Source organism: Crinia signifera, chromosome 1 (genome assembly GCF_055691185.1).
Source record: "Crinia signifera chromosome 1, ASM5569118v1, whole genome shotgun sequence".
Taxonomy (NCBI): domain Eukaryota; kingdom Metazoa; phylum Chordata; class Amphibia; order Anura; family Myobatrachidae; genus Crinia; species Crinia signifera.
Window position 1 is genome coordinate 170,237,895 of NC_139217.1, and position 21,860 is coordinate 170,259,754.

A 21,860-nucleotide genomic window follows, 5' to 3' on the forward strand; every position below is an offset into this window, starting at 1 on the left:
CGTCATCAGGAAGCGCCAGGGGTTGCTAAGGAAGCTAATGATCGTCATGGAAACCAAAGGGGAAACGAATACAGGAGACACTGCTGGCTTAAAAATGTGTCCGTAATATTCAAAATACCCTTGTATGTAGTGCGCTGTTCTATCGGAAAGACAGCTCGTGTGTGCTGTGTATCCTGCAGCCTATACAAACGTATACAAGTATGTTTAAGATCTTTTTTGCATACAAGTGAGAAATACATTCTATATTCCATTGTGTTTCATCATCATGATGTCTGCACTGGATGGATGGAGAACTGATTCACAGCCACGCCATCCATGGTAAGTGCATATACAATATATGTTGCTGATAGTTTGATGTCCTGTAACATAAAATTAAAACATAAAAATAATAATTTTATATATATATATATATATATATATATATATATATATACAAAGGTGTATGGGAGTAGCACTCCACGCGACTTGGAAAAAATTACTCTTTAGACGACTGCGTACAGACAACGTTTCATTGATCTTTAATGATCAATTTCCTCAGGTCTCATATATATATATATATATATATATATATATAAAATGCCCCTGTGTTCTATCCGGTGATCCAGGGGATGTGTGTGTGTGTGTGTGTGTAAGCTTGTAAGCAGGGCCCAGTCCTACCTCTATGTCAGTTTGTTACTACCCAGTTTGTTTTATCACTGCAATTTTAAGGCACAACAGAATACGCTGCGCTATATAAGAAACTGTAAATAAATAAATATATCTCCTTTATTTTGGAACGTGAAAAAATCTAAAAACAAAACAAAGAGAATAGAAGCAAAAAGAAGAGATGTAACAAAGGGAGGAAGGACTGAGTAAGTAGTGGGTTTGGGTGAAATTGTAGGAAACACAGGCTAAGTGTGAGGTAAAGTAAGTATGACAGATGAGGAGGGCTTGATCTAGGTAAAATAGACAGCTATGTTTGAAGTGTAAGAAGTTGTTTTGAACTCTGTCCAGCTAAAGCATGTTGCTACAAAGGGGTAATTCAAACCTGCTCGTTAGGCTGCGTACATACCTCCCAACTGTCACGATTTTAGAGGGACAGTCCCGATTTTCGGGTCCTGTCCCGCTGTCCCACCCACGGCAGGCATTGTCCCGCTGCGGGGGGTGGCAGTTGGGAGACCCCCCAATCTAGTAGAATAGACGCTGTGCGCATGCGCACAGCGTCTATTCTCGTATGAAAATGAGGTTGCGGCTAATTAGCATAAGCCACGCCCTCATTTGCATACGCCCCGCCCCCTTTCCGTGCGCTCGCGCGGCAGTGTCCCTATTTCTTTAGGTCAAAAGTTGGGAGGTATGTGCGTATATTTGATGTCTAGTGAGCACACCTGCGTTCTGACGGGCCCACCCATCGTTTCTATGGCGCACCCACCATTTTTGTGGGCACATCCATGAAATGGAGGGCGGGCCCGTTGGAATGCCCCTTGCCTGTCACTAAGGCAGCGAGAGCGACGGTGAATGAAAAATTTACCGAAGGCGCTCGCTTCGGGGGTTTGCACATGTGCATAATCACTCATGCACAGACCCCCATCATCGGGGCATAGACAAATTCAGACCTGTGCAAACAGATCTGCATAGGCCCCAAAGTCTGAGTACTTCTCAAGAGCTGGGTGAAAGACATCATCCATGTTAATATAGCATACCTCCCAACAGTCCCGATTTTATCGGGACAGTCCCGATTGTCAGGGTCTGTCCCGCTGTCCCACCCGCGGGCGGCAGTGTCCCGCGGTGTGGGGGGGCTGTTGGGAGTCCCCCCTGTCAGCTGCTAAGCAGCGGGGAATAAACGCTGTGCGCATGCGCACAGCGTCTATTCCCGCAGCCAGGGGGCTGGGGGCATGGCTAGAGGCTCACAGAGCCTCTGGGTCATGCCCCCATAGCGGCAAAATGGGGGCGTGACCTCGCGGGGAGCCGCGAGTATATGCCACGCCCCCAAATTAGGCCACCCCCCCCCCGAAAATTTCGGCACGCAGCAGCGTCCCGCCTGCTGACCGGCCAAAGTTGGGAGGTATGATATAGAAGTCCATTCGTTGACACCAATCCCAGGCCAAAGGAGTTATATAAGAAGAACGCCAACAAACTGGGACAACCCCTCTTGCTGCATTATTACTATGTTTAAGGAGGGATTTCTTTATACCAAGATATGTAGTTATCTGACTAGGAGCGTAGACAAAAGTCTAGTTGGGACTTGGTAACCCAGGATTTTGGTTGACAACGCACTAATTCTGGTCCAAATAGGAACATAAGAGGACATTTCAACCATATATGAATCAGAGAACCCTTTATGCTTGCCAACAAAGGTGACACCTCAGCAAAAAAAAAAAATAGCCCATACTGAGTTTAAAGCACCTTCAGATAAAGCCACCTGGAGTGGCGGAACGCGTCAGGGAGCTACTGGGGAACCCATCCCCCCCTGCATTACCCTCACCATCCTGGATTGCAGCCCGAACCATTCCCTGGATTTACAAATACCACCAAAGGACATTGTTTTCTCGCGTCTCCATCAAAAGGACCAGCATTTGGTTATATACCTACTAATATCTATCCTTGGAGCATCCGAGCATATTTCCAACATCCCACCATCGGTAATTTGTGCCAACCTGGGCCGATTAGTGGACACTCGGACGAGTTCATTCCATACCCATCAAGGGTGGTAACTATATATGTTTTCATCAACTTAATCCAAGGGAAATATAGGAACGGACTCTCCAGCTCCATTCCATTTGCAGGGGGACCCCCTTATTTTATACCCGCCAACCATCTATTGTTATTTTCTAACCTTAGTTTTTATCATTGTACCTTTATTATTTTTTATATACGTATTGTTATTAAATAAATTGTCATATCGATTCTCAAAACTATTGCGCTGTTCAACTTTTTTGCATTACCTTCAGGCTAGAGTTTACTGTATATTTTACACTCAGATGGCTTCAGATCACTGTAACATCACTGTTATTGCAAATACATACCTCCCAACAGTCCCGATTTTATCGGGACAGTCCCGATTGTCAGGGCCTGTCCCGCTGTCCCACCTGGGGGCGGCAGTGTCCCGCGGTGTGGGGGGGCTGTTGGGAGTCCCCCCTGTCAGCTGCTAAGCAGCGGGGAATAAACACTGTGCGCATGCGCACAGCGTCTATTCCCGCAGCCAGGGGGCTGGGGGCATGGCTAGAGGCTCACAGAGCCTCTGGGTCATGCCCCCATAGCGGCAAAATGGGGGCGTGGCCTCGCGGAAGAGCCGCGAGCATAGGCCACGCCCCCCGAAAATTTCGGCGCCCCGCCTGCTGAACGACCAAAGTTGGGAGGTATGCAAATAGATTGCAGTACAGGTTGAGTATCCCGTATCCAAAATGCTCGGGACCAGGAGAATTTTGGATAACGGATTATTCCGTATTTCGGAATATTTAAATATTTCAATGATGTATTTTGAAGTATCTTGCATTTATGCTGTATAAACACATAATATACACACAAATATATTTTATTACCACATAAAATACACACAAATATATTTTAATTGTTCAAAAAACAAGGTTTCAAAACGTGAAACAAAATTTGTGAAACAAAATTTGAATTTGTGTACTATCTCAGCACTGAATTTGAATGCCACGCAATCATTGTCTTGCACATATATAGTGCCAGTTACATATCATGTCCCCAGTGATGCTGTTACAAATGTCCCCAGTGAGTTTTTAGCCAAAAAAAAAAAAAAAATTTCACTTTCTGTAAAGTCCGTATTTCGGAATAATTTGGATAACGGATATTCGGATACGGGATACTCGACCTGTACTTTACATAACTATATAATTAGCATAAAGGGATTCAGACACAGAAGTTGACATGGATCATCAGCCAACCAGAAGTTGATATGAATCATCATCAGTTCATATTTTGCACTAAGGGTTGAGCACCTACCAGCAATCTGCTTACAAACAGGTGAATATGTGTCTATTATATGTGATATTATAATATACTTACAGTACACCAAGTCCAGTCCTTGTCCTGGCATGCTGTGTGAAATATGTGTCAGTTGACAGCATTAGGGAAGTGTTAAGGTGCCCATACACTAGTAAGATTTATCTTCAGATCTGTCTGGTTGGAACAAAAACATGGTTATGGATGAATTACAGTTTTCCAGCATTTCCAAGCAAATGGTCAACTGTCATTTGCTCTTATCCATAACCATGTTTTTGTTCCAACCAGCCAGATCTGAAGATAAATCTGAATGTGTATGGCCACCTTAAGACTTCTTGAGTGTATATGACATAGTAAAAAGTGCAAGTAGTAAGACAAAGGTAGAACTGTTGTGACACCTCCTTGCCTAAAATGCATGCCCCGTGTATTTGCTTTGGGTGTACACATGGGCACTTCTTACTGTATGGCACAGAAATGACCAGTTACTAACCTGCTCCACTGATTATGGGATACTACTACTCTTTTAACATTTGCATCATATTAAATCTTTATATCAACTGGCTATTCAGAGTGTGCTATAAATGTGGATTCCATTTGGTGCAGGTATAAAGAAAGGCTGCATACAAAATTTCTCAAAGAATCCAACCAGAAAGTGAATCTGTCAGGAGCTCTTAACAGCTGCCACTGGAAATTCCTACCAAGAGGAGGCGATGATTTCCGGGATGGCTATCCCTCTACTTCTGACACTTCCTACATCCCATCCACTAAAGGACATGTTCCAGTCCTGCAGAACAAATCCCGTTACCCAGAACCTACTCATCAGCCAAGGAAGAGGTTTACCAAACAGCAGTCCTGTTTCTCAAAACTTCTCCCACTGCAGCAGGCACGCCAAGAATACATCTCCGAGATAGAGTATGGCCTCACACAACACCCATTGGTCCTTTACCCTCACCTGGAAGAAGGCCTGCCCTCTGATGTAAGTCATACTATCCTATGCATTCAATATTGACAGTCAATAAAAAGAATTATAAAAAATCGTGATTGCCAGACTAGAGATTTGACTTGTATTAAAGAGTATATGAAACAACAATGTAGTAAGTACTGAATCTAAACATCCAATTCTTAATATAAACTCACAAGTGTTGCAGTCTGTATACTATATATATTTAAGTTTCTTAAATTTAAGTACTTTTAAGCAGCTTTATTTTTAATTTTCTAGATAAGAGAAATAATAACGGAAGGCAGGGGAAAGCAATGATTACAGGATTGTGAGCACAGGGACTCAGTGAATTAAAAGTACAACTTTTAGGTAACATAACCATTTTATAAGTTTAAGAAACCCTTAATTGCAAAACGTTTTGTTGTTTATTTTAAGTATAAGCTAGTTACTAATTTGCTGTTTTCTCTCATACACAAGGGTATATCTACCACTAGTAAGCCCGCTCGAAGCAAAAGCTTTGAAAGCTAGTCTGCTACGTCTGTGTTTGTGCCTGTGTGAGAAAGAGATGTAGTTTCACTCTCTGCCAGCAGATAGCAGTGTTTCGGAGACTCACGGACACTAGATTTTATATATATATATATATATATATATATATATATATATATATATATATATATATATATATATATATATATATATATATATATAGATTATAGGTGAAGGCAGTGCAGCTGCTATGTGGCCCATAGCCGAGAGGGGCCACATTCCCGTCATTGTTACAAGTGTTATATACATTTTTTATCATTGGGTGGCACATATGATACCTTACAAACTTTTGCCTTTAGTTCTATATTATACTATAACTAGGTATGCACCTGGACCTGCTCATATAATGTGGCACAATATGAAGTGGAGGCACTATATTGTGGCATAATATGCACCGGGGCACCATAATGTGGTATAATATATAATGGAGAGCACTGTAATGTGTCACAATATGCACTTGGGGCACTGTTAATTGCCATACTATGAACTGGGGACACTGTGTCATAATTTGAATTGTAGATACTGTGTGGCATAGGGCGAAATGTACTAAGCCTTGAAAAGTGATAAAATGGAGAGTGATAAACCAGTAACCAATCAGCTTCTGCCTGTCATTTTTGAAACACAGCCTGTGACATGGCAGGTAGGCGCTGATCGGCTGGTGGTTTATCTCTCTTTATCACTCTCCACTTTATTACTTTTTAAGGCTTAATACATTTGGCCCATAATCACAACTTGGATGTGGTGTTGCAATAAACAAATATAGAACCACAAGGTCAAAAGTACAACCTTGCAGTGTGACTTATTATAAATAGTACATCATACCTCCCAACTTTCTGTGGTAGGAAATCGGGAGTCATTACCGGAAAGAGGGCTGGGCAACATGTGAAGAGGACAAGGCCTCCCGACCCCTGCCTTCAGCTCCCATTCCTGCACTGATAGATGCCGTGGGCATGTAAACAGCATCTATTCAGTGATCACTGTCTCTCCCAACTGTCCTCGCTAGCGGTACACTGTGAACCACAGGTGGGACAGCGTCCGATTAGCGGGACTGTCACGCTGTAATCCAGACAATTGGGATGTATGATGACATAACCACAGAGTAACAGCAATTATTCTGTTTTTAGTCTGATTTCTGATTAAATATTCTTTATATATCTTGTCATTCTGACATCAGATTTTCCTGTTTCTTTTCAAAATGATGTTCTAATTACTTTCATTACTATCAATTTCCAAAGACTCCTTTGTGACGTTTTAAAGTACAATATATTTATTTCTTTTGTGAAGCTGTTTGAACAAGTTTTGGACCTTCTTGACCCTGAGATGAGATTAAAAAGTGCTTCTGGGTGCTATGAAGCTATTCCTGAGGAGCAAGAGGAAGAGAACAGCATTCCACCTACTGAGCAACAGGAGCTACAGAGTGAGAAATCTCGTCACACCAGTACCAGGCAATCGGCAATGTAAGGATTATCTAGTTGTGTTATTGCCTCATATTACAGTCTCATATATATAGTTAATAATCTAGAAATAGACATATGGGTGAGATTTAATAGGATGAGAGATTCAGAAAGTGAGAGATTTGGGAAGAAATCTCCAGTTTTTTTAAAGCGGCAATCATTTACAGTGCAAAACCAGTGTGATTTTGCTGTGTAAATGATTGCCGCTTTAAAAAACCTGGAGATTTCTTCCCAAATCTCTCACTTTTTGAATCTCTCATCCTATTAAATTTCACCCCAAGAGTCATTACGGAAGTGGTTTTTTTTTTTTGCTATCTTGCAATTGGATAGTTAACATTATAGGATCTTCTAGTAAGCAAATAGATTTAAATTATACTAAAATCATAAAAAATGCCTATTCGTCACTATGCCATATTTGTTTTACTGATTCTTATAATAGCTATACACTTGCTGTTTGAGGAGCTCCCATAACAGATTCTACCTGGCACTGAATCTGTATGAGATACTCGCCTTTAAATACCGCAAAGTTCATGAGACAGGTCGCCATTTTTGGATTATTGGACACTGAGGGGGAAATTTACTAAGATGTGTGTTCTACTGCACATGTGATGTTGCTATGGGAAACCAGTCAGAATCTACTTCTTTATTTAGCACCCTCTAGAAGATAGTAGACAGGATCTGATTGGTTGCCCATAGCAATATCACATGTGAAGACACACATCTTAGGGCGGTATTCAATGAGCCGGAATCGTTGGTCACAGTGATCCAGATTTAACATTCGCCTGCCAATCGCCGGTTTTTAGCTGTGAATCGCCATGCATGGGGATTCGTGGGGAGTCGCCAAGTCACCCTATTCAACGTGGCTGAGAATCGCCGGCCCTAACGGCGATTCTCAGCCATACCGGCGTTTCCCTATACAGCCGCATTAATGTAGTCAGTTGTTTAAAAAAATGCAGAGAAATGCAAGAAAAAAGTAAATTACCCTGGACAAACGCTTCCCATACAGCATACGGCAAACGCTGGGTAATCTGCTCAAAGGGCAAACGAAGGAGTGAGGTGGGGAGGAGAATCATGGGTAAGTGAGGTGCACCATGGGTAAGAACAGTGCTTTGTGGGAGAAAAAAAAAATACCTGAAAAAATTAAATATATATTTGTATAGCACTTCTACGACCATGACATCCCACAAGGGCAGCAAATAATAATACATTAGACTTGCATAGTTAAATAGAACACTTAAAACCAATTATTTCACATGTTCCTATAAAAGTTCACCAGAAAAAGATGACGAGGGACACTCGGTGAGGAACGGCGATATGAAAGAAGAAAAAGGAATCGCCAACTTCTCATTGAATACACTTTTGGCGATTCCCCTCAACTACCGTCGATTCCCCATGTAAAATCCTATAGACAAAAAACGGCGATTTGTAGAGAATAACATTTGGCGATTGCTGCTTCATTCACCGGTCGTCATCGGCGATTTCAGCTCATTGAATAGGGTGATTCGCATTTGGGGCTCCAAAAATCACCGTCAGACACGATAAAAACACAGAATCGCCATAAAACTTGGCGATTCCGGCTCATTGAATACCGCCCTTAGTAAATTTCCCGCTGAATGTCTAAGAACCTGTCCTAAAGGATCCATTTGCATTATCTTTCTCTATCTTTACCTGATGAAGTCTGTATAGACAAAAGGCGTAGGGTTTTGGATATATCTTGTAATAAACAGAACAAACAGACGTGGATCATAAAGTTTTAAAGAACCATTTTAATAAAAAGCAATTTTATTGTTACCAGATGTCTGTACAATATTGTCAAAAATGATCTTTGGTGAAACTAGTTAAGGTGGTGGATTCCACTAGCGCACTCTATCTACACCATATACATATATTTATTTATTTACAGTTACTTATATAGCACAGCATATTACGTTGCGCTTTACAATTGGAAACATTGATTAATCAAACTGAGTAGATACAAACCGACATGGAGGATAATTGTATTTATGTACTGTGCTAGCTTCACTACCTTTAGGACAATTTCACAAGTGAATATGTTGGTACAGCATTTTTGGGATAGAGGTGCAAAAGCAGTTTAAACAATAAACATAAACCTGATAATTTCATGCAGGATAAGTTAAGTCTATATACTGTATATATAACTTATAGAGATGAGTTGTTTAACATTAATCAATATCTCTTCAATTAAATGGTTATTTTTTTTATTGTTATTAAAGGAGCGAGCAGTCTAGGCTTAAAAATCCATACACTTGGCTTTCTAAGCAAGAAGAGTCTGTACAGGAAGAGAAAAAGTCCAAGACAACCCAGCCTCTCACCCCTACACCAAATGAACGTGTCAAGCAAGTGACCAAGGAGTTCTGTGATTGGGTGACTTCTTTGGTAAGTGGCATCATTCAAGAAATACCTAACTTCAGAATTTAGCGCTAAGCATATTTTGACATTTTTATGACATAAACAATCAAGCCATAACTACGTTATGTTCCAGGGTATGTCGGTGAGCTACAATTATTTTGTCTGTTTACAACACAATTGTATTTGTTGTAATTATCGTTGTGTTTGCAGGAAAAATGATTTGGTCAGCAGACTGAGCAGAATGTACAGACCACTTGCCACCCATTTGTTTGGCCCAGGTAGCTAATTACCATATAGGCCAACCCAACTATCCGAAAGAGTGCCTGATTCAGAGGTGCACGCTGCTATGTGTGCTCTTTTGTCTGTTGGCAGAGCTATGGCAGTGATAATCTTACAATCTAGTTTCATCCAGCTCCTGATTCATAACCATGCACCTGAATATGCAGTACAGAGATGCCCACTTTTTCCAGGCCAGGCTGGGGAAGGAGGGTATTAGGTTACGGCACTATGCGGGAATTTAGGTTTAGGCTAAGGGAGGATTAGGTTTAGACACTTGGAAGTGTGTGTGGGGGGTTTAGGCTGCAGAGTTGGGGGTGGTCGGATTATGTGATGGGGTACAGGGGTTATGGGGTAGGCACTAGCAGGATGGTTTAGGGTCCATCTGTGTGGGGTAAGTTTATGGCTAAACTGCAACAAGGGAGGGTTAGGGGGGAGGCAAGACTGTTAGGTCACATACTGACCCCCTTGTTGGGATTGTCTGTATTGGGATGCCGGGGTCAGTCTTTTGTTCCCAACAGCCATGATATTATATGTATCCCTGTCAATCTTCCTAAAATTCTTGACATGCCACCATCAGTGGGCCCGGTACACAATATGCTATATATATATATATATAGTGGATATAGACAGACGGCACTCTCAGGATTTCTTTGTGAAAAAACGTGGTATTTATTTTAAACACGATCCAACATGTTTCGGGTCTTGCCCGTCCAAACATGTTGGATCGTGTTTGAAATAAATACCACATTTTTTCACAAAGAAATCCTGTGAGTGCCGCCTGTCTATATCCACTATCTACAAGGTCGCATGACCCCATTGAGGAGGGCACCGGGTGTTACCAACATATTCAAACAGAGTGCCGGACAAAAAGTATATATATATATATATATATATATATATATATATATATATACATACACCACACACACCCTAGTCTGCCTCTCCCTGTCTCCCCAAAGACTCCTTGCTGTGTTCTTAGCTTGCCACACCATAACCAAAGCCCTATCACAATCCCTTCATCACTCCATTCTATCCCTGGGTTGAAACTCCCCTACACTGCATTGCCCAGTGCCCGCAGTAAGCGCCATGCTGCTCTCACACTTCATCAGAAGGCCGCTAGCAAGTCTAAGTACTAGAAGAGACCAGCACAATTTCTAGGAATCCAAGCCAGCGCAGCTTGCTGCTATGCAAACTGTCTGCACAGAGCAACTTGAAAGAGCGGGTGGCGCACACTCACGCCACCCTTTCACTGTCGAGAGGCTCCTGTTATATTGAGGCCCCCACCACTGATGTTGATGTTGATGGAGGCGCATGCCTCTTCATCAATGTTGATGGGGGAGCAGGCCACTCCATTGATGTTGAGGGGGGCATAGGCCACTCCATTGATGTTGATGGGGCGCATACAACTCTATTGATGTTGATGGGGGCGGGTGCCCCTCTATTGATGTTGATGGGAGTGCATGCCACTCCATTGATGTTGATGAGGCACTCCGTTGATTTTTCCGGTGGCATGCTACGTTGATGTTGACTGTTACGAATTCCTCAATGGTGCAGGGGCCTGAATCACCCATGGAGGCGGTGGGGCCTGTCTCACTTGTGGATGTAGTTGGGCCTGTCTCACTTGAGGAGACGGTGGTGCTTTTCTGTCTGGGGAGCCAGTGGTACCTGTTTCTCCCGCTGAGGTGGTGGGACCTGTCTCATTTGCGTTGCGGGGTGGCATCTGCTTCTCTCATGGTGCTAGGGGCATCTGTCTCTCCCGGTGCTCCTGCTTGGCTTGGCTCACCAGTGCTAATGAGACCATTCCACTGATTTGCATGGGAGTGCAGGCCACGTCACTGATGATGTTGGGGATGCAGGCCACTCCACTGATGGGTAAGCAGGCCATTTTGTTAATGGGGGTGCAGGTCACTGTTGATGGGGGCACAGGCCACTCCATTGATGGGGGAATAGGCCACTGCATTGATGAGGCCACCGGCCACTCTGTTGATGGTGATGGGGGTGAATTCCTCATAGTCGCGGGGGCCTGTCTCACCCATGGAGGCATTGAGGCCTGTCTAACCTGTGGAGATGGTAAGACCTGTCTCACCTGTGGGCAGATGCTACCCCATTGATGTTGATGGAGGTGCATGCCATATCATTGATGTTGATGGGGGTGCATGCCACTGCGTTGATGTTGATGGGGCACATGTCACTCCATTGATGTTGAGGGGGGTGAATACCACTCCATTGATGTTGATGGGGGCACATGACACTGCATTAATGTTGATGGGCGGACAGGCCACTCCATTGATGTTGATGGAGGTGCATGCCACTCCACTGATGTTGATGGGGGTGCATGCCACTCCATTGATATTGATGGGGGCGAATGCCACTCCATTGTTGTTGATGGGGGTGATGGTGGCCTTTCTCAGCTGTGGAGGCAGTGGGGCCTGTCTCACCCATGGTGCTGGGGCGTCTGCCTCGCCCCAGGTGCTGGGGACATCTGCCTCTCCCGGTGCTCCTGCTCAGCTTGGCTCACTGGTGGTAATGTGGTCATTCCACTGATGTTTATGGGAGCGCAGGCCACTCCACTGATGTTGTTGGGAATGCAGGCCACTACACTGATGGGGCAGCAGGCTATTTTGTTAATGGGGCACAGGCCACTCCATTGATGGAGGCGCAGGCCTCTTCTTTGATAGGGGCACTGGCCACTCTGTTGATTGTGAAATGGGCAAATTCATGATTGGCACAGGGGCCTGTCTCTGGAGGCGGTGGAGCCTGTCTCACTCATGGAAGTGGTGGAGCCTGTCTCAACCATGGAGGCATTGCGGGGTCTGTCTCACCTGTAGAGACCGCGTGGCTTTACTCTCCCGGGGAGCCAGTGGTGTGTGTCTCACCCGTGGAGGCGGTGGGGCCTGTCTCACCTGTGGAGGCGCAGGGGCATGTTTCACCTGCCGGGGGCATTTGCCTTTCACGTGGTTTCGGGGTGTCTGCTTCTCTCAGTGCTCCTGCTCAGCTTGGCTTACCGTAATGGGGCCATTTCCCTCTCTGGGGCAGAGATTCCTCCCTCTTTGGTGGTATTAGGTTGGCCTCATTCTGCATCATCTTCATAAAAGATAAAATAGAAATTGTAAATAATAATTAAGCTATACACAGATATCCCTTCTAGTCATAATGGATGGAATCCAGCCCTGCCAGCCAGTAAATGGCACCCAATGGAGCTATTGAATTGATGTTGCTGGGGCGTATGCCACTCCATTGATGTTGATGGGGGCGCATGTCACTCCATTGATGTTGCTGGGGGCACAGGACACTCCACTGATGTTGATGGGGACACAGGCCACTCCACTGATGTTGATGGGGATGCAGGCCACTTCACTCATGTTAATGAGGATGCAGTCCACTCCACTGATGAAACAAAAACAAAACAAAAACAAATAATGAGAGCTAAAGGAAATGGTATGCCCATCACCACTCCCAATGTAAAAGAATATAGAAAAAGATAAAAGACAGCACTTGGAGCAGATACAAATTAAAGCCAGTCAGGATTAATTTAAAAATATAAGTGTTATTTATTTAGATATAAAATAAAGATTCATAAACATACATAAAAATAACAATATGATAAAAAAAATACAAATTAATGGTAAACCTACAATTTTAAATGAACCGGCTGATTCAATCAAAAAATTATGAAAAAAAACATTATGAAAAAACAAAGGCAGTCTGTTGAAGGTATAACCAGTGAAAGAGATGATGGTAACAGTATAACAGATTAGGTGGTCTGATGCAGTCTATTTGACATACTGTATAGGGGTTTATTCTGCTTGGTACGGTGGGACCGTATACGGGCGGACCGTGTTTTTTTTTATCTGTGCATGCGTAGCTTTCGATATGCGCATGTGCGGCGACCCCACACCACTCACGGACGGGTCTCTCCATGCGAAAAAACCTGTCGGCAAGAGTACGGTCATTGTGGGCGGCATGGGGGCGTTTTTAGGGGAGCGGCCGGAATAATGAGGAAAACTGGGCGTAAACATGGGTGTACACGGGGGTATGCACACAAAATGTATGGTGCTACAACCGCCTTGATCGGCGAACGCGCCGTGCATTTTGGCCCAAAAACAGGCGGACGCCAAAGATAGCTCCAGACCACCCCTAGAGATACCATATGAGAGCGGACGCCTGGGTCTGCTAATTAACGCTGATTACTACACAAACACATACACCTGAATGTAAAAAGCAATGCTGCAGGCTATTAAGTGAAAACCATTATTTCACTACCTGCAAGCCACACACAGCCCTCAAACACATTGGAAGCATATCTTTCTACACTTCAACATGTATAGATAGGTTTGCTCCTTTGTAAAGCTGGGGGTATGTCTGCACTCTATGGAGAATTTAGATATATATGATCCAAGGATCAGATCCCCCCATTAAATCGGTTCGCGGGGGTGCAGTTCCCAAACAGTAGTAGTTTAAGTAATGAACAGGTAGAGAAAAGGACTGTTATTTAGGGAGCGCACTTGAACAAAGAATTTTTACATAAAATTTAACTTTTAATGGGTCATATTTTTAAAAGGTCCCATTATATAACATGATGGGAAGCCGCAGTGAATTTAAAGAGGTTAAAATCACACGTACAAACATATATACACACAGATGGTGTTTTGGTACTCTTTACCTAGCACGGCGCCCATCGCGGGCATTGAATGCACTAAAAAATCGGGTGCGACGCGACCGACGCGATGCCCGCGATTTCCCATAGGGACCAATGTTAAATTTCTCAATTGACCCGATTTTTCTGTTCAATGCCTGAATTGACACGATTTTTCCATAGGAATCAATGTTAAATGGCCCACAGAGGCCAAATAGCCACCCTGAAGTGTGAAATGGCCCCCACAATTGTTAACGCCACCCCACGATCAACGTGAACCCGAAGCGTGGCGAGCGCAGCGAGCCCGCGAGGGGCGGCGGTACGCGTCCTACGACCTTTTCATACCCCCACTATCCACGTCGGCGTGGAGTTGAGAATAGAATAGTGTGGCGAGCGCAGCAAGCCACCGAGCCCGAAGCGTGGCGAGCGGACGAGGATACCTGTGAAGCCCGCGAAGGGACGCGTTTACCTGTGAAGGTATCCGCGTCCCCTCGCGGGGCTCGCTGCGCTCGCCACGCTTCGGGCGCGGTGGCTCGCTGCGCTCGCCACACTATTCTATTCTCAACTCCACGCCGACGTGGATAGTGGGGGTATGAAAAGGTCGTAGGACACGTACCGCCGCCCCTCGCGGGCTCGCTGCGCTCGCCACGCTTCGGGTTGACGTTGATCGTGGGGTGGCGTTAACAATTGTGGGGGCCATTTCACACTTCAGGGTGCCTATTTGGCCTCTGTGGGCCATTTAACATTGTTTCCTATGGAAAAATCGTGTCAATTGAGGCATTGAACAGTAAAATCGGGTCAATTGAGAAATTTAACATTGTTCCCTATGGGAAATCGCGGGCATCGCGTCGGTCGCGTCGCACCCGATTTTTAGTGCATTCAATGGCCGCGATGCCCGCGATTTTTTTACCTGCAATGCCCACGATCAAAATCGTGGGCGCCGTGCTAGGTAAAGAGTACCGGTGTTTTTAGTGACAAAGATTTAAGGAAAAAAGTGATTCTAAAAAGATCTTGAAAAATGACAATTTTTATTTTTATTGCTCTTTAAGAATATACAATAGTGCAACCTGCCCTAATTAGAACATGGTTTGCCAATGTTGAATATGAACTTAGAACCACTATAGGTGAATTAATTGGCTATGGTTACCAATTAAAAATAATCACTAGATGTGAGTAAAAAGATTAAATTTATTATTACAATAAAAATAGGGATATTAATACAATAAAAAAGGGATATTTTAAAAATAAACAATACAATTCCTATCCTAAAAAAATTGCGGAGATAATTCTTTAAGAATATAATGAAGAGATATAACTAAAATAAAAATATATTCAAGGTGCAAAAAGTAAGTAAGGTGCTTATCTTAGATGAGGCAGGAGGGCTAGAGTGTCCCAATGTGTTTCATCCTTCTGACTTTATCAAAGTCAGAAGGACGAAACGTGTTGGGACAGTCTAGCCCTTCTGCCTCATCTAAGATAAGCACCGTACTTACTTTTTGCACCTTGAATATATTTTTATTTTAGTTATATCTCTTCATTATATTCTTAAAGAATTATCTCCGCAATTTTTTTAGGATAGGAATTGCATTGTTTATTTTTAAAATATCCCTTTTTTATTGTATTAATATCCCTATTTTTATTGTAATAATAAATGTAATCTTTTTACTCAACATCTAGTGATTATTTTTAATTGGTAACCATAGCCAATTAATTCACCTATAGTGGTTCTAAGTTCATATTCAACATTGTCAAACCATGTTCTAATTAGGGCAGGTTGCACTATTGTATATTCTTAAAGAGCAATAGTCGCCGCATCTTCATCTATTGAACACATTTCTTCTCTTAAGTAATTTACCATTACTTGGACTTTGAGGATTGGCTGACACCCCATATAATAAAATAAAAAGGGGTACATTGCCTACAATATTTACACTAGCTGGGGACGCACATGTGGCGCCACACATTCATTTTGTATGTGTATATATATATATATATATATATATACACAGTGGCGTAACTATAGCACCGCAGCCCCCGCCACCGCGGGGGGGGGGGGGGGGCGCTGTGCATAGGGGGGCGCCGGGGGCTGCGGTGCTATAGTTACACCTCCCCCCAATCCCCCGCAGGCTTACCTATTTCGCTGGTCCCGGCGGCTCCGTTCTTCTGCTGAGGACCACCACAAAATGGCCGCCCCCATACAGCAGACAGAAACTGTCTGCTGTATGGGGGTGGCCATTTTGTGGTGGTCCTCAGCAGAAGAACGGAGCCGCCAGGACCAGCGCGAAAGGTAAGGCTGCAGGGGATGGGGGGGTTTGCATGGGCGGCGGGGGGGGGCACCCAAAACGTAGCTACGCCACTGTGCATATATATATATATATATAGTTAGGAAACCATTTGTTTTGTCTTACAGGGAGGAGAGCCGTGCAATATTAATGAATCGTCCATATTCAGCCTATTTGCCAGTGGCTTTGACACTAAGCCACCCCTTAGTGTTCCAATTCATGTTGTAGAGCTTAACAATGTGCCAGCAGAGTTGAAAATGTATGTGGGAGACTCACCTCAAGGGCACAGTGCAAAGAATTTACCCTCAAGGAACTTTCAGCAGTCTAAGGTAAGGTCAAATCTTTATCAAGTGCAATTTTATGTATATTCTTTTTGTAACTTTGGTGCTTTATTAGTAAGTCAATTTTTAAAAATTGATTACAAAAATGTAGACACTGAAAACTTAAACACAATGCTCTCATTTATTTTGGTTCATAACAGTATGGGGGAATGTAAATGTAGGGAAGAGGCATTAGGAAAAGGTGGGGAAATAGCATTCAATGTGTGGTGTATGTTACAGTAGGTCCAGGGCTATTTTTCTGCAGGCTCCAGCAGGAACTCAGGCCCTTATTCTAGTTCACTCTTTCTGACAAAATATTTCTTAGATGGACAAAACCATGTGCACTGCAGGTGAGGCAGGTGTAAAACCCCACCCAAATCTAATTATCTCTGCACAAGTAACACCTGCCTCACCTGCAGTGCACATGGTTTTGTCCATCTAAGAAATATTTTGTCAGAAAGAGTGAACTAGAATAATGGCCTCAGTTCCTGCTGGAGCCTGCAGAAAAATAGTCCTGAGTAGGTCCATATTTTAATGTCATTGTACATCAGGTTAATGCTAGACGCGATGCAATTTGAACTGAAAAGTTCAAATTGAAGCCAAATTTCTCAGGAGCCGTATTTGTGAAACGATATATATATATAGGATAGCCAAGAAGGATACCAGCACTCGTGGGACTTGTAAATGTACAAAGCAGCAGACACAGAAGTCTGCCTTGACAGACTTCTGTGTCTGCTGCTTTGTACATTTACAAGTCCCACGAGTGCTGGTATCCTTCTTGGCTATTCTACATATGTGCGGAAGCACACTACATGGCACCGGGGCTATACATCTATATTAATTTCTGAGAGTGCCGAATAGAACTTTCTATATATATATATATTAGCTAAGCACGCTCGAAGCAAAAGTTTTAAAAGCTAGTCTGCTACCTTGTGATTGCCTCTGTGTTTCTGCATGTGTGATTGCCTCTGTGCCTCTGTATGTGTGAAAGAGATACTGGGAGAAATTTAATAGGATGAGAGATTCAGAAAGTGAGAGATTTGGTAAGAAATCTCCAATTTTTTTTTAAAGTACCAATCATTTACACTGCAACACCAGTTTAATTTTGCAGTGTAAATGATTGCCGCTTTAAAAAAAACTGGAGATCTCTTACCAAATCTCTCACATTCTGAATCTCTCACATTCTGAATCTCTCCTCCTATTAAATTTCACCCGTAGTTTCACTTCTTGCCAGCAGTTGGCAGTGTTTCGGTGCCACACGAACACTAGACGAAGTCCCAGTGACGAAACGCGTCAAGGCGTGGCTTGTGACGCTCTACCCGATCTCCACGCTGTCTCCCGTCGTTTCCAGCTGGCGCCGGTCTCTCCGTGATCCTCTGCCTTCAGCAGCGCAAACCAGCGCTTAATAGCCGCAGTTCCTTGGAGCCTCCTTCATGCCTGCATTGGATGATGAGCAGCATTGCCTATGTGTTTGTGTATTTACGCCATGTGGTAACCAGCCCACAGTGTCAGTTTACTTGGTACGAGCAATTGCTTTTATTGTGGATCATTGCCTTTGTGGGATCCAATAAAATTACTATTTTAATGCACCATGAAGCGTCCTCTTCTATCCTCTTTGTTGTAGATCATATATATATATATAGACGTGCAGTTGTGAGTCTGTACTTTACTGCCTGAGTTAAATCCGTTGGAGTGCCGCCCGATAGTACCGGCTGGTACTTACCTATCTATATATATATATATATATATATATATATATATATGTACATTGAATGGCACTCCATATAAAAAACGTAACAAGGGTGCACACACAGGGATGAAGATAGATGCATGGGACAGTGGCACATGCTCGGATTTGCACAAAGTCAGACTACAGCAGTAGTATCCGATAGGATACTACTGCTGTAGTCTGACTGTGTTTGTGCAAATCCGAGCCTGTGCCACTGTCCCATGCATCTATATATATATATATATATATATATATATATATATATATATATAAGATCCACAAAAAGCCTGCACTCGCACAATTTTCAAATAAAACAACCGTGGGGTGTTCTTTAGGGACCGCAGGCAATGCCCGTGTCCATTCACAGAAAAAGAGCCTGCCAAAGGTAGGTAAGAACACTCGCCAAAAAACAACTGAAGTTACTCCTAGTTGTTTTTAAACATAAATACAAAGTCAAAAATGAAATGAGGTAGTTTAACCTGTTTCTTTAAGTCCATCTGCCAACGTTTCGGTCAGCAACAGTGACCTTTGTCAAGGAATGGAAGCCAGGAGACAACAATGCTGCAAAGTGATCAGGAGACAACGGGGCCAAATCCCAGGAGAGAGGAGGCCGTGTGTGTGCCTCTTGATAAAGATCGCAAGATCGAAACGTCGGGGCGTATTCCCTATATATACCTGTACACTGACCTGATGTGACCACGTGTGAACAATTAAAGATTACACTTTTGGATTTTACAAAAATTTGTTTGGATTTATGAATAGGAGAGTGCTGGATACTTGACACCTATATCGGTGTTGAGACACCCCGGACTATAACTGGATATTCGTATCACACGTATCTCCTTTATCTGGCACCCCGTGTTATCCTAATGTTGAAGTGCGAGTGCGGTCTCTACACGAATCTATATATATATATATATATATATATATATATATATATATATATATATATATATATACATATATTTATGGTACTTGTGTATTATCATGGCGCCCATCGCATTGCATTGTATACCTTAATTAGTGGTATGCGATATTCGGGTGAAAAGACCAGCAATGTACAATAAAATATCGCATAATATCGCATGCCAGCAAACCACCCTGATGGGTGCTTACTATGTTAAATGCACCCCCATTGTCAACACCACCCCCACCCTCAACGTCAACCCGAAGCGTGGCGAGCGCAGCGAGCCCGCGAGGGGCGGCGGTACGCATCCTCCGACCTTTTCATAACCCCACTATCCACGTTGGTGTGGAGTTGATTTTACCCCCACTATCCCGAAGCGTGGCGAGCGCACGCGGAATACATGTCAAGTAATCCGTGTCCCCTCGTGGGGCTCGCTGCGCTCGCCACACTATCTAAAATCAACTCCACGCCGACGTGGATAGTGGGGGTTTGAAAAGGTCGGAGGACGCGTACCACTGCCCCTCGCCATGCTTCGGGTTGGCGTTGATAGTGGGGGTGGCGTTGACAATGGGGGTACATTTAACATAGTATGCGCCCATCAGGGTGCTTGTACAATTAAAAGTCGAATGTCATACAATTAAAAATCGCATCTTATCGCATCACATTGCATGCGATCGCATCACATTGCATGCGATCAGATGCCCTGCGATGAAAATCCTGGGCGCCGTGATAATACACAAGTACCATATAGAGAGAGAGAGAGAGAGAGAGAATGGATGAAGCGGCACTCCGCCGTCTTTGCAAGGAGCTGTAATCACAACTCGGTGCCCCCCGTGTGAGTACCCGGTAGGTTCCCGGGATAGGTAGATGCTGGGTGACGGCGGCACTCGAAGAAATAAAGTAGCCAGACAACTGGATAGTGACCAATGTTTCAAGGCTGGTGCAGCCTCTTTATCAAGGTGCAGTAAGACTTACTGCACCTTGATAAAGAGGCTGCACCAGCCTTGAAACGTTGGTCACTATCCAGTTGTCTGGCTACTTTAGTTCTTCGAGTGCCGCCGTCACCCAGCATCTATATATATATATATATATATATATATATATATATATATATATATATATATATATATATATATATCTATATCTATATAGATATATATATATCTATATAGATATATATATAGATATATATAGTGATTCATTGTGCCCTACGGGCGCTCTTCACACCGTTGTAAGGGGCTATGCCCCCTTAACCTGTGAGGACTGTTATTGTGTGAAATATGGCTTGTATTTTGGGCAGGCTATTGGACATGGAAATGACTGGGCGGGCATGTGCGGTGAGTGAGCACCTTCACACCGATGACAGGCAGGCTGTGGGGTGGGGGAGGGGTGGGGTAAGGCTGCAGGTAGGTGGTGAATGGTTGGGCTGTTGGGAGTGTATAAGAGGGTTAGTTTATGGGACTCACCAGACTACTCTTCCAGTTTAAAAGTGATCCTTTGATGTAACATCTTTAAAATCAGGAACAATGTCGACGTTTCGGGTCTCCCAGGACCCTTTGTCTCAAAGCTCCTCCCTTTTTACACTTAAACTTCCAATACAAGCAGTAGACAAAACTAATCTTTGGACACTAACCCGCCCAATACAGGGACTGCATTATACATCCTATTGGACACATATCTTAATCTTACCTACAGTAAGCACCATAGTCTCATTCAATCCTCACCGCATGCTGTCCGGCATGCGTGTCAACTAGCGGCTACTTCCGCTTCCTCCTACATTCCACCGACTGGAAGTCCCAGGCAGCGGGGCTAATATGCATGCCACACTGTCTTTCAGTGTGCATTGAAGATGGGCTGTTCGCGAACGAAGCGGCTCTTTTGGACGGAACCCATAAAAGAGTGAGTGAGCTGCCGATCCCAAAAAGGTGAATCAACGTTATTTTACTTTCTGTTTAGTTTCTCATTACAATGCATTTGCCTGAGCTCAGAACTGCCACCTGTACTAACTCTGGAGACTGAGTACAGTGCTGCGACTGCAAGTACAAGAAAAAATAACAAGGCTGCTGCTGTTAGGGATGGCCATCGGTGCAGACGCCATCGATGGTTGTCATCGATGGCGATTCTGCACCCAGCCATCGATCAGTGTTTTACACGGTCATGTATGTTCTTATTTGTTCAGCTCACTATTTAAAAAAAAAAAAAAAAAAAGTAAAAAAAAAAATGGCAATAAAAGATGAGAAAGCGAGCCGAGGACTCGTCTGAAAGATCTGGATCTTTTCACGGAGTGAACCGCTGGATCCCAGCTCATCTTAGTGACCCGTTTTGCCCATCTCTAGACTGTGCTTTCCATTAAGCAATTATTTCCGGCTCCTGCTGCGTTCCAGCAAGCCGGAGTTTAAGGAAGTCATTTAAACCGCTATAAATCCTGCGGGAACTAAGGGTGAGATTTAAT

General features: G+C 43.6%; 1 protein-coding gene across 4 annotated transcripts in view; it reads left to right on the plus strand.

Annotated features, from left to right (window-relative positions):
• Positions 1 to 21,860, plus strand: part of FAM47E (family with sequence similarity 47 member E) — a 38,894-nt gene continuing 17,034 nt past the window's right edge. The window contains exons 1-6 of one of the 4 annotated variants that reach the window (XM_083176789.1): positions 1 to 318; positions 4,549 to 4,921; positions 6,716 to 6,888; positions 9,120 to 9,282; positions 16,581 to 16,781; positions 18,007 to 18,336. In XM_083176789.1, coding sequence (XP_083032915.1) covers positions 266 to 318; positions 4,549 to 4,921; positions 6,716 to 6,888; positions 9,120 to 9,282; positions 16,581 to 16,781; positions 18,007 to 18,144 — 1,101 coding nt within the window. In that variant the 5' untranslated portion in view covers positions 1 to 265 and the 3' untranslated portion in view covers positions 18,145 to 18,336. Of the gene's footprint in view, positions 319 to 4,548; positions 4,922 to 6,715; positions 6,889 to 9,119; positions 9,283 to 16,580; positions 16,782 to 18,006; positions 18,337 to 21,860 lie in introns of those variants that run through there. The other 3 variants (XM_083176798.1, XM_083176773.1, XM_083176782.1) reach the window with 3 other exon arrangements.